The sequence below is a fragment of the Salvelinus sp. IW2-2015 genome, unplaced genomic scaffold (genome assembly GCF_002910315.2).
Source record: "Salvelinus sp. IW2-2015 unplaced genomic scaffold, ASM291031v2 Un_scaffold1218, whole genome shotgun sequence".
NCBI lineage: Eukaryota > Metazoa > Chordata > Actinopteri > Salmoniformes > Salmonidae > Salvelinus > Salvelinus sp. IW2-2015.
Window position 1 is genome coordinate 133049 of NW_019942784.1, and position 17245 is coordinate 150293.

The 17245-nt window shown below is 45.8% G+C and overlaps 1 protein-coding gene across 2 annotated transcripts in view; it reads left to right on the forward strand.

The window, feature by feature from the left end:
* LOC112070101 (piezo-type mechanosensitive ion channel component 1-like) overlaps window positions 1-15002 on the forward strand; it is a 56094-nt gene extending 41092 nt beyond the window's left edge. Inside the window, exons 3-6 of one of the 2 annotated variants that reach the window (XM_024137514.2) lie at window positions 8028-8150; window positions 9018-9060; window positions 9340-9496; window positions 14529-15002. In XM_024137514.2, the coding sequence (XP_023993282.1) occupies window positions 8028-8150; window positions 9018-9060; window positions 9340-9496; window positions 14529-14696 (491 nt within the window). In that variant the 3' untranslated portion in view covers window positions 14697-15002. Of the gene's footprint in view, window positions 1-8027; window positions 8151-9017; window positions 9061-9339; window positions 9497-14528 lie in introns of those variants that run through there. The other variant, XR_011475519.1, reaches the window with a different exon arrangement.
* Window positions 15003-17245: the final 2243 nt, after the last annotated feature.

Sequence of the window (17245 nt, forward strand, 5' to 3'; positions counted from 1 at the left end):
CTGACAAACTGTCTTTGAAAGGCAGGTCAGCAGTTGCTACATCCATGTTTGGACTGTTATATGAATTAGATATGTCCAGTGATTCTTGAAGAATATAACCTCTACCTGCCTCAAGCTTAGTTCCACTGTCATACCCATCAGAACCCACAATATAAGCTTGTTTAACTCCTATGTTTGTAAACAAAGTCAATGTAAACAAACATGGTTAAAACTATCATTTTGATCTCCTAGATGGTCAGGTCAGTCCTGGCGTCCATAGCTCTGTCTATTCATTTGAGAGTGGTTTCTATTTCTCAAGCACCATCCCTCCMCTGTTTACCAAAACAAGTGGTGGTGTACCCGCTTTGTAATTTTTTTTTAAACTCCGGATTACCCCTTTTAGAGTGATTTGAATTTGGGCCTTTTGGCTATACCACACAGGGCCACCCAAGCTCAAGTTCTAGTCCCTGATTTACTTTTATGTGTAAAAATGTGTGGTCTGTTTAGGAATAAAAAGTAATTTGCAGAGAAATGGCTGTGATATTAATGTGGAAAGTGAAAAACATAATGGTCAGTAATATGCGATGGCAGCGAGACAGGAATTCATCTGAAAAATGCAGAAACCTCTTATTCCTGACTCTGCTCTGGAAGCCAAACTTGATTACCACAATACACTCCTGTTGAGGGGCTGTATTACAGGGATTTCTCGCTTCACGTTTGAGAGTTTTTCGATCTCTACCTTCTCATGATTTGAAGGTGCAGTATTTTCCCTCAGTATTCCCTCGATCTAAAGTTCAGATCTCACAGTACTTAGTTGCAGTCTGTGTTAATCTCCTGCAGACATGATAAAAACACAGCAGATGTTGTTTTTCAGAGCTGTACAAAGAGAGATTCTATCAGCAGCACAAACCTACTGCTCAATGACGTCCTTATTCTATAGTTAAGTGGGTATACAGAACTARAGAGCTAACCTCTTCACAGCTTTACTCTACATAAATATTGCTCTATTTTAGACAGACAAATCTCCGGGTGTGCTCTTAATCAAATACCAATAAACAGTGGATATGATTTCAGGTCTGGAAAATCCGCTCTTTCCACATCCTGTCCCTATCCTCCACCCACATCCCTGTCTGTGGTAGCAGTTTAATGGTCTATGGTGGCTGTAGAGCGAACAATACAAATGGGACTAATTTTTAACAGCACAGATAAGCACACACACCCTGCACCCAGCCTTAACCCCCAGAGGCTTGTTTATCCAACACATCAACTGCCTCACGCTCCTGAGAGCCAATGGGCGCTATCAGTTCCTGTACTGGTGATGAGGTCTACAGTGAATCAGACCCCATTCCTGCCGCCTCTGGGAAAGTATACACAGAACCGGAAGCACGCTTATTATAGATCATTAAAACAGTTGAATTCTCTCTTCTTCTTTTTTTTTCCATCGATGAAAGGATGGGAGATTATATCAACAAGCTGCGTTTAATACAATTCTGTCTCCATCCTGTTAGGGAAATCTGAGCATGATAAGCTGTGTGGGGTCACATGACTGTTTCTGGGGGAATTGAATATGTGTAAATGGTGTTTATTTCAGGGGGACTTGCTGGTGGAGGTGATTCCCTGTAGGAAAATCCCAGAGTCTGCCAGCCTCTATTAAATGAAGCCTGACAGAGAATAGGATTAACGGTTTTAATGAAAACCATCTTGAATCGTTCCCTGCCTCTAATTATCAGCACTTTTCTTGGTCCTGGTCGCCATGGGAGGACCAGATGCATGCAATCAAGGGGGCCGAACCAGGAGGATTCTGGAGACGTCAAGCAGAAACGACCCCTCCGCCTCACCTCCACATGCTCCTCCTTTCCAGGGAAAATGTCATCTCACCCTCCGTGAATGTGGTGGATCGTGGGGCATATTAGGGTTGAGAGTAGCCATGGTCACAATGTCCTCTGTGGATTAGAGGGTTAAAGGAGCCGTCTTATGTCATACTGCCCTGAGAGCTGACCTGGTTACAGACGCTCTGGCCTGTCTGGAAGGAAACTATGACTGTTTCCAGGGACGGAGAGGAAGCTTGTTCCATCTGCATTACAATGAATAAAGGCTACCACATGCATGTGCACTCTTGCTTTCCCCTTTTGTGTTATGGAATCGATCCCATATTGTCATTCATTCAGTAACGTAAGCTAAGACTCAATTAAGTGGATCTCACCAACTGTATTGCCCATAAGGGATGGTATCATTGGATTCATTGAGACCACTGACAGAGAGGACCGTGATAAGGCTTAATAGTCCTTTTCAGCTCCTCCCCAGCCCAAATACACATCACCTGATACACTGTGTTTGACATTCCCTTCAAAAGACTGTTTTCCATTGCTCGCTCCCCATTATCTAAATCCCCCGTATTGTACAATCTGGACACGCTGTCGTTTCCCCAGAGCTGATAAGTAAAAGGACAAATATTGAGCACCTGTCTGGAGCCTGCTGGGTTACACTGTTCCCAACATCGGAAACATATAGGGGATTTATTCACTGGTATTCAGGTCCGACGCTCGCAGGGTGTTTCATCAAATCTCCCCTGTGTATTCTATTCACACCTGCTGGGGCTTTACAATGTCCCTTCCTGAGGCACAGCTTTCATGTCGCCGGGAAAACATCAGTTTGAGACATGGAGGGTTGAATGTCCCTTCTGGTTTTTGTTTTGTGTGCCTTTTCGTTGAGGAAGGCATCGTGTGGCTTTCAAAGGCTCCAAAGCCCAACTGTCACGCTGATAAATGAGAGGGTGTGAGGGAAATGCACACCAGGCCAGGCCTCCCTAAATGAGTACTCAAGGCCATCCACAGCTTAAACTGGGCAGAGAATAGACTGTGGGAAGGGCCGTAAGTGCCGTTGACAACTAGTTTGCAGCTGATTTCAGATGATTTCTGTTCCATTGCTGATATATTGGACAGGACAGCTGTCTGTTCTCAGACAAATATGAGACCACGCTCAATAGACCCATCTGGTTTATTGGACCAGAATTTCCATTCAATTTGTGTACCTTTTATTTGTCATTTTCCCCTATGGAGAAATGGAGCAGGTTCAGCCATTGAAAATAGAGTCCAGCATTTTGAATAATGAGAGAGAACTAGCATCAGTATGTAAGGTATCTGTCCAACGCCACATGGAGCAAAATGATATACTGCTAGTCTGCACTGAAAAGAGGCTGCATATTTCATCACAAACCATGCCAACCTGTAAATCATTTTAATAATGAAAACAAATTACAACACTATCTTCATTAAATGGCATGTAAAGTACACCTACAAACATATTGGCTAAATTATGGATATTTGCCAAGCCTGACCCTTCCTTTCCTTTACCGGCTAGGCAGTGGAGGCTGCTGAGGGGAGGACGGCTCATAATAATGACTGAAATGGAATGGTATCAAACGCATGGTTTTCATCTGTTTAATACTATTCCATTCACTTCATTCCAGCCATTACACTTGATTCAGACATTATTATGAGCCGTCCTCCCCTCAGCAGCCTCCACTACTGCTGGGAGTTATGTGGGAGGCAGGTTTGGGGGTCAATTCCATTTAAATTCCAGTTGTCTTCAATGCTTTTCAATGAGGAACATTTGGAATTGAAATGGAGTTGACCCCAACCCTGGTGGGAGGAGTGAGGGTCTGCGGACCTCTGGGTGGTTGCTTCTCCTGGTTAGATCAGTGGCCTGAGAGAGAGAGGCCATGGGGCCAGAGAGGAGCTTTTCCCAGAGGCATGCCTGCTATGTGCCCTCCGCTCCTCTGCCCCCAACAGGAACTGGGATTCCACACACCACTGTTATTTCAGCAGAGTCGTCTTACGCAAACGGCAGCTTTTCTCACACCAACGCAGCGCTGCGACAGGACAGGATGTCAGAGAACAGCACAGATAAGCGCAGGGAGCAGGACATGACGTATGATCCAAACACGTCGTGCAAAACAACAAAACATAAATAAATGTCATTTTTGTTTACTGTCGGGCAGCTGTTTCTTCTGGTGGCTGATTTATTGTTGCTGGTTGGTAGAAGGTTTTTAAACAAATGTAGCTTTGTGTAATGAGTTTACTCACATAGAACATGTGAATGAGATCCCTCTAGTAAGCAGGCCAACTAGCAGGGTCAGTGTGTTCTCTCACTCTAATATTTGAGCAGTACAGTACGGGTGGTGTAAGCCAGAGATGCAGTGTGTACCGTACGGGTGGTGTAAGCCAGAGATGTAGTGTGGTACCGTACGGGTGGTGTAAGCCAGAGATGGAGTGTGTACCGTACGGGTGGTGTAAGCCAGAGATGGAGTGTGTACCGTACGGGTGGTGTAAGCCAGAGATGCAGTGTGTACCGTACGGGTGGTGTAAGCCAGAGATAGAGTGTGTGTGTTTCCAGTCAGTGGATGGTGTTAAGAATTGAAATGCGCGATGCAAAAAATACAAGACTTCTATGTTTAAAGGTTTAACAGACAGACGGATAGGAAGACATTACTCTGAGGTTCGCAGCAAATCTTTCCTCTTCGAGTGGAGGGCAGACCTAAATACTCTTGCCTTATCTGTTCGCTGTTTCACCCTTTCGTGCCTTGTTTCAAAACATTCAGTCAAGGCTGAGACCTTGGGGTTGAATAGACCTATACATTTGAAACGTCTTAATCGCTTAAGGACACCCATGGCTGATTTTATGGCTCAAGGGCTCAGATAGCAGTTACTAAGACCTGCTTTAAGGTGACCTCTGGTATTTGAGATGGTACCTAAAGGCCAAATTTCAATAGGGAATAATCATCAGAAAATAACAGGCCCACAGTGCCCTCATTTAAACCACAACACCCTCTGTACCCTGGACTGTTGTGTCCGGAGGCTGGCCCTGTGTTATGGCCCTCTCCATAACAGCCATGTTTACACTGGCCATCTAAACCAGCTTTTTACGATGCGCTGGAAAAAATAAGCCGTTATGCCTGAGGTCCTCTTTTTGGAAAGCTCCCCCTTTACAAATGAGGTAAATTCAATTAAAGAAAATACTTTGTTTTAATTCAATAACAAACAACAAAAAAACACAGCACAGTATCSCTCAGAGTGCCTGGCAGGTGTCGGCTCATTTCTCAGGGATGAAACTCAGTTAGGTTCTATTTTCGACTTGTGCCTATTATTCCATCTCCCCTCAGTCTAAATCGTGTACAATAATAAATAAACCCAACAGCTGCAGGATAACCTCCAGACCAAACTGTGAAACTTGTGGCTGTTTAGCGGCCTGAGTATTAAACATAATACCCTGCTCTTTTAACGTGGACTGTTTTCCTTTCCACTCTAACCCGGGCCCAGGAACCCTGCAGCACCCCTCCATGTCAGGTGCACTACAGTCACAAGACTTGTTAAAACAATGTTCAGAGCTACTCTCGTAAATGTTCGAATTCCTCCAAATGATCCTGTTTCATGGAAAATCCAGTAATGTCACCCCAGATTTCAGGTTTTAGTTGAGGTTTTACGACGCATACAGCACCAGGGTGAGTGGGGAAGGAGGGCGCACGCTGAAACCGTTTTTTTTAAAGACGTCACCAGAGCGAATTTCTGCCTGTCGCTGAAAATACAAACTAGGGAAAAAAGGTCCTGTGGTTCACTGAGTTAGGGTTTGATCTCCCTGTAGTGAACTACACTACCCAGTGGCCTCTGCTCACCTCTGGCTTTCACCAAGAACCCTGCTGCCTCCCCACTCAGATCCAAATCTAGACCTTCTCAGATAGTGAACTATCTGATGAGAGATGATGAGGCCATGACTGCAATGGTTGTCATTGGCTGTCATGTCATGCTGTCCCTGGTGTGAAGATGGATGTGATTTTAATGTCATGTTTGGTTTGTGTTATGTCTTGATAGTACTTAGACATAGTGATGGCAGGTCTCAGATGTCGTTTCCACATTGGTGGCTGTGCTGGTCTCTCCTCAGAGAGATCTCATACGAAACCTGCTCTGGAAAGAAGACTACATACCAAGCTCTGGTTCCCTATGAGGAGCTGGCTCCCTCTGGCCTTGTATTAAGACACTGGAATGCACCTCCACATTCCATTCCTACTTTATCTCTTGGAAGAGGAAACGATCCCAAAGCTTCGATTACGGTGCAGATGACTTAGTGGTGTGCAACAACAGTGTAAATACAGGTAAGTGGGTCTAGGCGTGCATATTTTCTTTAGATGTTTTAGAGGTCATGTCACTCCTAGCTGACGGTCCTGAGTAATGTAACGTAGGAATGTAGTAGATGGATATCTCCATGATGACCCTGCTAAGAACTATGATAGGTTATGCTGATAGACCTCCAGGTCCTACAGGAGAGGGAAGGACTCAATAGCCTCCAACTATACTGTGACACAGGACACATGCTGAAGAGTAGCAAGGTAGTTACAGAATTTGGAGTTGAGTATTAAAGAGACTATCCATGTAATGACAATGACATCATGATTTTCCAGGGGCAGGGGTAGAGAGCCGGGGGATTGAAGAGAGGGAAGACGGTGCAGTGAACTTAACTTAAACACACACACACACACACACACACACATACACACACTTGGAGACAGAGGAGCTTATGTGCAAGGGTTTGGGTTGCAGCAGTTGAGTAGAGCTGTTTGTAGTAAGTCAGGGTGAACTTGTCGTCAACAGGTGGTCTAGGTCGTGTACAACGTCTTCCATTACTATTTACTCCTCTTGGACAAGGTCTCTTCTTTTCCAAAACGTACACTGAGATGTTATTAGCGTGCGTGATGTGTGTCCGCTGGTTGTTACGGTAGGCAGGCTGTGTGTCTGACATTTATCAGCCCTGTCACGTCTCTTTTTTAAAATGATTTTCCATCTCATACATGAAAAGAAAAACATGTCCAACACAGAGAGTGTCTGTGATGGATCTTGATCCTGCACAATTGGAAAGGAGGGGGGGGGGCGAACAGTCTTAACCTTTTCACAAAGTTCACATTGCGTCACTGAGGGGTGCACACGAAATCAAATGTGAATGGTTCACTGCATGAAATTATTTAAAAGGATGATGCTCAGAAAGCAGGTCCATGAATAATCCTCTCTCACTGCTCTGGTGTGCTACCTCTAGCTAGCAATGTCACGTTGAATATTATTTCATCTTCAGGTCTAGTATTAGTCATAAATGTAAATTGGTGTTCGTGGAATAAACTTAAATCTGGGATCAGGGATATGCTTGTAAATGCAATACCTAACCTCCTGAATGCTGTAATTGAGGGGGAGGTAGAGCAGCACTGAGCAGTTAAACTGCCCTTCGCCCTGCAGGCCACAGAGAGAAAAAAGCTCCATAAAACACAATCAAAGCCCCAAGCTTGTCCCTTAACACTGACTTGTTGTAGCTGCTAATTTTCTTGATCCAGTCAACGCCTGTAAAGGAAAATCCCCCATGATTCCACAGGGACCTGCAGCGTTCGTTCACTACACTGGGAGTTTGTGCCCGTGTCTTTCCTGTGGCCCGTTTCACACCACCGATGGGAGCTGACAGCTTTATGGGGAGACCAATCAAAGCTGCCTCACACAAACATGTGGCGAGGAGGAGGGGCTTCAGGGCTAGAGCGGGCAGGGGGCCATTTTATGGTCAGCAGCACAGTTCGGCACGGTCCATGCCATCCACAGGCTTGTTCCCATTTTGTTTAAAAACGGGCAATTAACTGTTACAAGCAATTCCTTCTTAGACTATAAACGTACTGCTGTGATTAGTAGTGCCTCCATGGTCTCAGTATGTGTTCTGACTGGTGGAAAATGAAGCATCATTTGAAGGTGGGATGATGTTGAGGATGTTTAGTTCAGTCAGATCAGGACAGGTCCTTGGAAAACACTTTAACCCACACCCTCTAAAATGACCCGCTGTACTGTTCATGCTCGGTTAGTACTGTGCACCCTGCTATTTCCTGAACCTATTTTACCTGAGAGATGGGAGGTACTGATTATCCTCCCTTTTCATATTCTACATTGCCCCTGTCTCTTATACACATCTAGATGTGTATAAGAGACAGCCCCCATTCCCCTCTAACTCCATCTCTCTCTTTTCTCCAGGACATACTGGACGCTTCATCAAGGCTCTGTTCTGCACCAGTCTTCTCTTCCTGCTAGCCCATGTCTCCTTCCAGATCTGCCTGTACACTCTCCCTGACCTGGACCATGCACTGGGAAACAACTGTGAGTGAATATAGACGTCTTTGACACAGGCCGTTCCATTGCCATGTTTTCAGTCCGCATATCTAAACAATGGCCTGTGCCATACATAAGGGGCTTGTTTAGGTTCAGTCAATCACTTAGACCTCGTGTCAAACTCATCCCGCCGAGTGTCTGCGGGTTTTCGCTCCTCCCTTGAACTTTTGATTGATGAATTAAGGTCACTGATTAGTAAGGAGCTTTCCTCACCTGGTTGTCTAGGTCTTAATTGAAATGTAAAACCAAAAACCAGCAGACACTAGGCCCTCCATGGAATGAGTTGGACACCCCTGACTTAGACTTAAGAAACTCCATGAAATCATTGCTTCTCCCTCCCTGATTTTATTTTGCCACGTTAAGTCCAGCTGTCTTCACGCTCAGTCTACTGCTCTGTATTCCACGCTGGTGGCTAATGACAAGCAGTGAATGCTCCATGCTTACAACCGTCCGTCTGTAGAAAATGTGGATTTTGTTTTGCGGTCTGCACTTATTTTGGCCAGGCCATATAAATATGTCCTCAAGGAGCTTTTAATAGCTCAAGTAGTGTTCTTTGATGTCATATTATTTGCTTCTCTGGACCATGTGAGTTAGTCCACCATGCTGACTCCAGCTTCAGTCTGTCCATGCCTGGGCTCCTCACAAACCCGTTCAAGTAGCGACACGGTGGCTTACTCCCAGACTTACTGGGGGCTCATGGGAACATCTATGGTAGCTGCAGCGGGACGCTATGTTGTAGTTGTTCTCTACAGTTTTTTGCCTTGTATGACATGTCCCGCCCCTAAACGACACTCCATGTCAGAGACAGAGTGTTCTGGGGAGAGCTGGTAATCCTAACACTCTCTGTCTTTACAGGTAGTTTGTGGGAGACACTATCGAGGCATGTCGGTGTATCCAGGTATGTGAGGAATGTTTGGAAACTGTGTAGCTTGTCACTGAGGATCATTTCTCCCTGAACTGTGTGTGGAGATAATATACTGTTATTTTCAGAATTCAACCAATGTTCACTCTTACATCTCTTTTCGTTCTTTCTGTTCTTTGACCTTATGACTCACTGGTAGTGGTACATGTTATCATTTATGTACCCTCTTTACTGTCTTTGTGTAAGTGTGTGAGAATGTACACGTTGTAGTTCCTCGTTAGGTCTTTGACCCCTGCATATGGCTCTGTCTTCTAGGCTGCCCCTGGATGACCCGTGGAGTGTGGTGCGTCTGCTGACCCCTGACCTGGGGGTGTTTGTGATCTCCCTGGTTACCCTGGTGGTGTGTAACCGGCTGGTCAAGAAGAGAGATGACGTCACTTTCCTGCCGGTAGCCTCCGACTCCACACAGGGGGTGAGTGGTTATCTACTCTATAGACACAAACTGGGCCTCACCGCTATGCTGCTATTAATACGTGGAACATGCACGCTCACACACATTTCTCCTGCAAGTGCTAGGTAAAATACCCCAGAAACACTTATATGCAGTGCTTAATTTGAGCCGGATCCTGCCGGAACAGGATCCGGCACCTCGACGTTTTGGACTGTTTTGTTCCGGAAACCTATTTGGCTGGATCTGGTACCTCTCGTGTCATGAAAAATAATTGTCACTTTTTCCAATGTAAAAAATTGGAATAAAAGCCATCACAGTTCATTTGAGTTGCCTATTTGTTCATTCTCCTGCGCCCACAAAAAAACGTCATGTGAAAAAGTCGATTTTAAGAGTTGATTTGGGTTGGGCCGGCCCGAGTCTATGGTTCACGCAACATTGTAACCTATGTTTGAGACCAACCCGTGGCTGTGTGAGAAGAGCGCCAGTATCTCTCACATAGCTAGAATGAGATTCACTTTCTATGATCTCTCTGCTCTGATAGACAGGAGCCTGCAACTGTTATCTCTCCAGCGTTGCCCTTCATTGTGTATTTCCTTTATAGAATCATAGCCGCGCCAAGGGTTCTGAAGGAACTGCAGCACCCCTGATGACTTGAAATACATTTGCCAAAGTTATAGAATTACTGCTGTCTGTTCAGAAATAAATTTAATAATTCAGAATAGCCTACTACACAATGAGAAGGCCTATAATTTAGCAATGAGAAAGTCTATACTTTAGCCACAGAGCTTCTTCTTTTTTAATAGCCTAGCTGTGGATTGTAGTCCAATAGCATAACAAGGAATAGCCTACAGTCAGGAATGCGCGGCTAATCTGTCAGTGATAAACCAGCACGTACATGTAGACAAAACAGGCCTTTCGCAATATTTCAAATACAATCGAGGGAAAATACAGGTTTGAAAGCAAATGGCTCCTGCTGAAAAGGAGCCATTTCCAAAAATTGTTTTACAAAAGAGAGAGAGAGAGAGGCTTTTGGCACGAGTGCATCGGCCATCACCAGCAAGTGAGCTGCGCGTCATTGGSTGAGTCAGTGAAACTGGAAAGCATGTTTAGGACTATGACTTCCTCCTCAATATGTCTCCACACACCAAGGCCTAGGGTATTGATGGATTCAAGACAATGTCGTTTTCATTGATCTCAGTTTGTCAGTGTCAAAGTAGCCTGCCATTTCGATAATTTGTGCGGTATTAAAAAAGATTCTGCCAAAGTCTTCAGTCATGTAAAATGACGTATGAAATGCGTTTATAAAAGTACCCCAAAAATTGGACCCGAAGCTACTATAAATGTTCCCCATGTGTGCATCTTCTGTAAGTGCCTCTACTCTACTGCGCTATGCCACTACACAAATGCGATGATTATGCATGCAATGCTTTATTCATGCGTTCCGGTACCTCAGAACCCCCCAGGAAACACCTCTCTCGCGCTCACTTTTTTTTCCGGCACCTCCCGATCTTACAAATTTAAGCACTGCTTATATGGTAATACTCCGAACCATATATAGTAATGGTCTTGCCCTGCGAATCAGTGAGTCACAAATAATAAGCAGTGTCTCTGGCTTCCACCACTCAGGAAATGGAAGTGGTTGAGTCATTGCTGCATGGGCTGCTATATATATATATATATTTATAGAAAAAGGAACTTTGTAATGATGCATTCTTATGGAACGTTATGGCACCCAATGTCTTGTGTCTGATTAAAGAGGAGGGTTATGGCTGAGGTGTTAGAATGAATATCTGAGCTGGGCTGGCCCTGTCCGCCTCACCCACTCGCTTGCCTCAAGCCCTTCCACACTTCATATTAACTTCATGTTTTGTACACAACCATTTCTMAAATTTAAATAATTATTTTGTAACAAACATTTGTGCATAATTACTTCGCTATAATCATATTCCAAAATTGCAGAGTATAAATAGGACATCGCATTCAGAATATTCACAGAATTTAAGCTCACAAAGACGCACAACCGAATGCTTCCGTGAAAGGCCATCTTCCTTTTGTTGCAGCCAGATACTGCTGATAGCACTGTTGTGCAATCACTGCTGATAAGAACAGATTCACCTACTGTCAGCCTATGAGCAAGAGAACATACATGTACTGGAGGGCAGCATTATTCTCTGTGGAACTGTATCTTGTGGTGAAACGGTGTTGTGGTATGCTACAGTAGTTTAGTGTTACTGCTCTCTGGTGTGTTGGTGTTTGTTGTGGTGTTACTGGGGCAGAGAGAGAGTCACTGTGAGGTAATGGGGAGGTTCCCTCAGACCTGGTGCTGGTGACAGTGGTAGCTATTGTTTCACCAGCTGAGTTGGTTTCCCGCTCTGCTCCGCAGTGTGGCAGGCTAACCCAGCCTCAGCCTGCCTGGGAGAGAGAGGGGCTGCCCAGACGTAATGCTGCCTCCTACCCATGAGCCTCTCATACATACACACAAACAGACACTGAGGTTTCACCAGACAGTCTATTAGTGGAAGATTTTTCTTCCATTTCCTTTGTCGCTGACAGTCTCGACTGCTCTTCACTCTCCAGACTAGTTGTACTTTCAATCTCATTTTTTTTCTCTCTCCCTAATTTCTTTTTTTCTGTTGCCTTGAGCAACAGCTTTCTACTTCTGTCGTAGCCAGGGCAACCACCCAAACAAACACAGCCTGCGCCGATCTGTGTCAGAAAAGGATAAAAGGACCATGACTTGATCAATGAACAAACACAACCAAACTGCTGTTGAGCCTCTTGTCCACTCTCTGACAAGAGCTTATTACATAGCTACAATTGGCAAAAAACTAAAAAATCAACAATTTCTCTAAAGTTTTGTTCTTCATTGGGAGAACAGWCTGTTCTCCTATCTGCTCTCTCTGTTAAATCTGTATATCAGTTAGAATGTTCCTGCATACTGTGTTCTTTGCTTCAGAAGTGCTGTGCTGATTGAGGAAGCACTCTGACAATTGATTGCCATGTGTTGACTGGGTGCCAGGGGTTGCCCCTCTGCTCTGCTCAGACAATACATCGTTCAGACAGACCGCCCACTAGTTCTGCCTGACTGTACAGTACACTCAACAGCAATTGAGCAGCTCTCTCCTCTCCCACACTCCCACTTTCAGACCTGCACACACATCAAAAACAACATTCTCACAACATCTCTGTGCCGCACCGCAACGTTCTGCGGCTGTTCCTGTGTTTGGGAATGAGCGGCTACCTCCAGCCAGAGAGGCTGGGACAATGGTCTTTGATGTGGCCGGGACTCAGSGGACTGGCTGTGGAGCCTGGGGATTTTCAGCTGGGGAAACGGGAGACTGTGTTTGTGAAGTAGGCAGTTTAGGCACATCCTTTAACACATACAGTATACCTCACCCCACCCTCTCATCACACTGCATTCACTTTCCCMCTGGCTCACATGGTTTCACTCAGAACTACATCTAAGGGAGGACAGGGGAGCCAGCAGTGGTTTGTCAGTAACATAAATGTTCCTGTCTTATTTTGAAGAGGAGGATTAGTCTTCTTGAAAACCCCAAGCATATTCCATGTGCAGGTCCAGAAACCGAATCACATTAGGTTGTGCACGTGGCTAACCCTTGACCCTGTCCCCCCTGTTGATCCAGGGTGTATGGGAGGGATGTTGTGTGGGTGACAGGTTGTGCATGTGTATGAGGGATGGTGTAGTTAAGGGATGATGTACTATATGTGTGAGGAATACCGCCCCTCTTAGCCCACCCTAAGTGGGATTCCTCAGTGATGAGACTCCCGTGGTCAGCGGTTGACTTCACACGCTGGGGGTGTCAACGACTCCCCTGGAACAGGTCACACTGAGAGGAGGCTGGAGTCATGAAGGCCAGGCAGTCATCAGAGCAGCACTATAGACCGCAGAGGAGCCACTGGACAGTCAGGAGAAGAGAGGGGACGTGATGGAGGGAAATAGGGAGGGAGTGTGATGGAAAGAGCGGGAATACATAACAGATGGATAGGGTGTATTAGGGAGATGGAGAGAGAGGTATGTGAGTGCCGGCGGCAGGAGAGTGATGTTGATGATGATCTCTTGGGAGGAACCCTAGATGAAGGAATGTTCTGGGTGCTTGATCTTTCTGCCTCTAGCAATACTTCTCCCAGACAATCATAAGACCTCGCTAGAAGGATAGAGAAGCGTCTGAAAGAAGGGAAAAGTTAGTGAGAGGCAAGCATCTGTCTAGAGAGATACTTCTGGTCATAGAATGAGATGGGAAAAGCGGRATTAATGAAACATGAGGGAGAGGGGGGAGAGAGAGGCCTACTTTCCTTTTATCTGTCTTTTGATAGTTCTACCACTGAGCAGTCAGCAGCACACAGACTAACCCGAACGCTCTAGGTTTAACAGAAGACGACAGGGTCTCCAGGTAATTGGACTCCCACACACACAGACACACGCACCACACACTCTGCCTCTTATGTACTGTATTCCATCATCGAGAATAATGTTGCTGATGCTTWAGATAATGCATTTTTGGTAATGGAAAGTTGCAGATAGCGCTTTTTTTTCTCCTAAGGGTGTACTATCTAGAACCTTAAACGATGTGATTAGGTGCAGGTGTTTGTCAGGGAGTTTCCCCTTTTGAACATAGTGGCCCAGTCAGAAAGTGATCTCTATGAGTGTGTGATGTACCATGTCAGTTTGACCTTTTACAGTGTTGACCTACTGTATGTACGTAACTGTAGATGACAAGAATAGTATCACGTGTGTATGTCTGATGCTTATGCTTTGTGCCAGGTTCTTGTCATGGAAGTTAAGTGCTCTTGATAACAGGGATACAGATAGCGTTGGATCTGAGATTTACCGTACTGTTGACATTACACTTTATTGAAGTATTTGTTCTCTTACGTTTTATTGTGCAGTTGCTGCTGGCCTTGTGCTACAGGGCTCCCTTGCAAAAGAGACCTTTGTCTCAATGGGACTCCCTGCTTAAGTAAATAATAAAAAATTATGAATTTCATTTATGAATATCGGTTTACATTTGCCTCATGCTTTGGTTCTTTCCAGACAGAGGATGGGTCAGKGACAAAGGAGGGTGAAGAGGAGGAGGAGGAAGAGGAGGGCGATGAGGAAGGCATTTCGTCGTCCAGTGAACCTGGGGATGACGTGGTTTCTGCAGCAACTCGTGCCAAGCAGCTGGCGGCCCGGCTAGAGCCCACCACCAGAAGGTCCTGAGGGACCTGGGCCGGATCCTGGCCATCACCCTGCTGGCTCTGGCTGGTGAGAACAAGAGGAAGGTGAGGGTAGAGTGGAGTGGAGTCAAGGGAATAACCCCTGTATTACTGCTTAATTATTAAAGGAAATTAATTAACAGAAGAAAATTAGCAGTTTCCGCTAGTTTCCTGCAATTCTACACATTTTGACATAGGGTGGAGAGAAATGTTTGCAGTTTTAAGGATATCTGAGTGAGACTAACAAAGTCAGTGCCCCCCCCCTCCAAACTCCACCTTGATGACTACAAGTTTGTAGCTGGCCACTAGACTAACTTACCAATCTAAAAACTGTTGCTGACATGGGCCAATTGAGTTACTAACGTGACTGACATACAGGAGAACATCTGTTGATGCACAACCAAATTTCTAAATGGCACCTTTTGTATTCTAGTATTCCGCTGGCAACACCCTGACTGAGTTCCCCAAAAATGTCATTTGTGGATTCCCGAGGGCCTTCAAAGGGGGGCGTCCCGTTGGCCGCCAGTTACCTCTCCTGCATTGAAGTATGGGGGAACTGCTTTAAGATACCATGTATGTTGTTGTATTTGAGACGACGTGCAGTATGTTGTATTGTTTTGATAAAGTCCCTCGCCTGTATCTCTGTTCCCCAGGCATCACGTTACCCTCGGCCTTCTCTGCAATCTACTTCGCTTTTCATCGGCGGTGTCACATGGTGGGCCTGCCACTTTCCATCAGCCACCTAGGCTTCACGTGCTGTGTGTGATGATGGGCTTTTTCACGGCGGGCCACCTGGTGTGTCTCCTACCTGTACCAGTGCCCCATTGCCCAGGGCATCTTCCCCCCTGCCAGCCTGTGGGCAGGTCAGTGCCCACCCCACCTCTACCACAATAAGTAATTCTATCGCTTTAGTCATTGTATTTCATGTCTCTAGTAGCTACCCAGCTTTACTTTCAAGGGACTGGCAGCAGCCATAGCGATGCCTGCTGTGCACACTAGCTCAAGATTGTGCAACATATTGATTCTGAAGTGATTTGTACACAATGACTCCTTGGCGACAAGGTTCTGATAAACTTCAACATATCTTTTTGGGTTTGTGATCTTTTTGAGAGGGTTCAGACTGCACTCTCAGCTAACAGCAGATGAGAGGAACTGAGACAGTTCTCAGTTTGTTCCTAGTTCTCAGTATCAATGGAGGGAAGGAGGGGGAAGAAGAGGAGTGGAGTGAATGAGGGGAGGAGTGGAGTGTGAAAGCTATGTGAGGATACTGGCAAGTTGTTTTGAATATTAACTAATCCCCCATCCATCTCCTTTCCTCTCTCTCGGATGTGAAACAGGGTGGAGGGTGGGGGTGATGAAGCCGTCCTGTAGCATTCCATCTCGGTGCCTCAGGGTTTTGGCAAGGATGCTGGAGAGAATAGAGGGAGAGATATGTACTGCTTTATCAGGCCCAGGTGGAAACACCTGGATCTTTCTATCTCTCCTTCTATCTTTGACCTCTACCTCTGGCTCTTAGCCACACTCCGCCATCACATGAGAAGTCAGTTCCAGCCACAAATCTAACCTGACATTTCCTCTGCCTTGAAACTATACTCAATAGGTCACGGCAGGGTGAACACAGGGCTAAACTTGGCGATGAAGTTGACATCATCTGATGACGTTTCACAGAGAAACCATGTTTCCACAACTTAACTCCATATACGAGCTTCTGTTACATCCCTCTCACCTCTTCCAACCCCCAGACTGTTTGGCCTCAAGGATATCATCAAACCTGGCAACTGCTCCGCCTCCTATGACCTCATCCTTAACACGGAGCATGATTGGCCGGTTTATGTCAACCCCGGGAATCCTGCTTCTCCTGTACATCACCGTGGCGACGGTCCTGAAGATCAGCAGCCACCATGGTCGCTCTACAAGGTACCGCATCAGCATTCAAAGGCATGAAACATACCTCTCTGTCTGTGCTGCTTTCTGAATCAGTACTTGCTTATATGACAGGGTGAGGAGGGGGCCCAGCTTGTCAAAGGACAGAGGCGGAGGAGGAGAGGTGAACTGAAGCCTGTGCCGCTCAGAGACGACCCAGCCAGGACGACACTGAGGTGGGCATGAGATGCCTGATAGCACCCCTGCCCTGCCCCATGCAGTCCAATGTACTACTGTGTGCCATTCTCTGACTGGTGTGGTGTTGTTGTTTATAAAGGTGTGTGTATGTGTTCCAGAACACGCTTCTGTCTATAGAGAGCACAGTAGACGGCGTCACCAATGGCCTCAGTCATCGGACTTGGGCCAGGGCTCAGTAGCGCCCCTGATGCCACAGCACGGGGACCACCCTCTGCACCTGCTGGTAGAGTGGTCATGCAGCAGAGCTACGTGTGTGTCTCATCGCCATGATGGAAACTCAGAAATTTAATTTGCATTCTAAGTATATCTCTCTATGAGCCCTAGGGGTATATTAGGCTATGTTCCAATATCCACATTAGAATACCACTAAAATGCATGGATATTGGAACCAAGCCTTAGTTCTGTGACAGCAGTTCTCAGTGAGGGTATGCC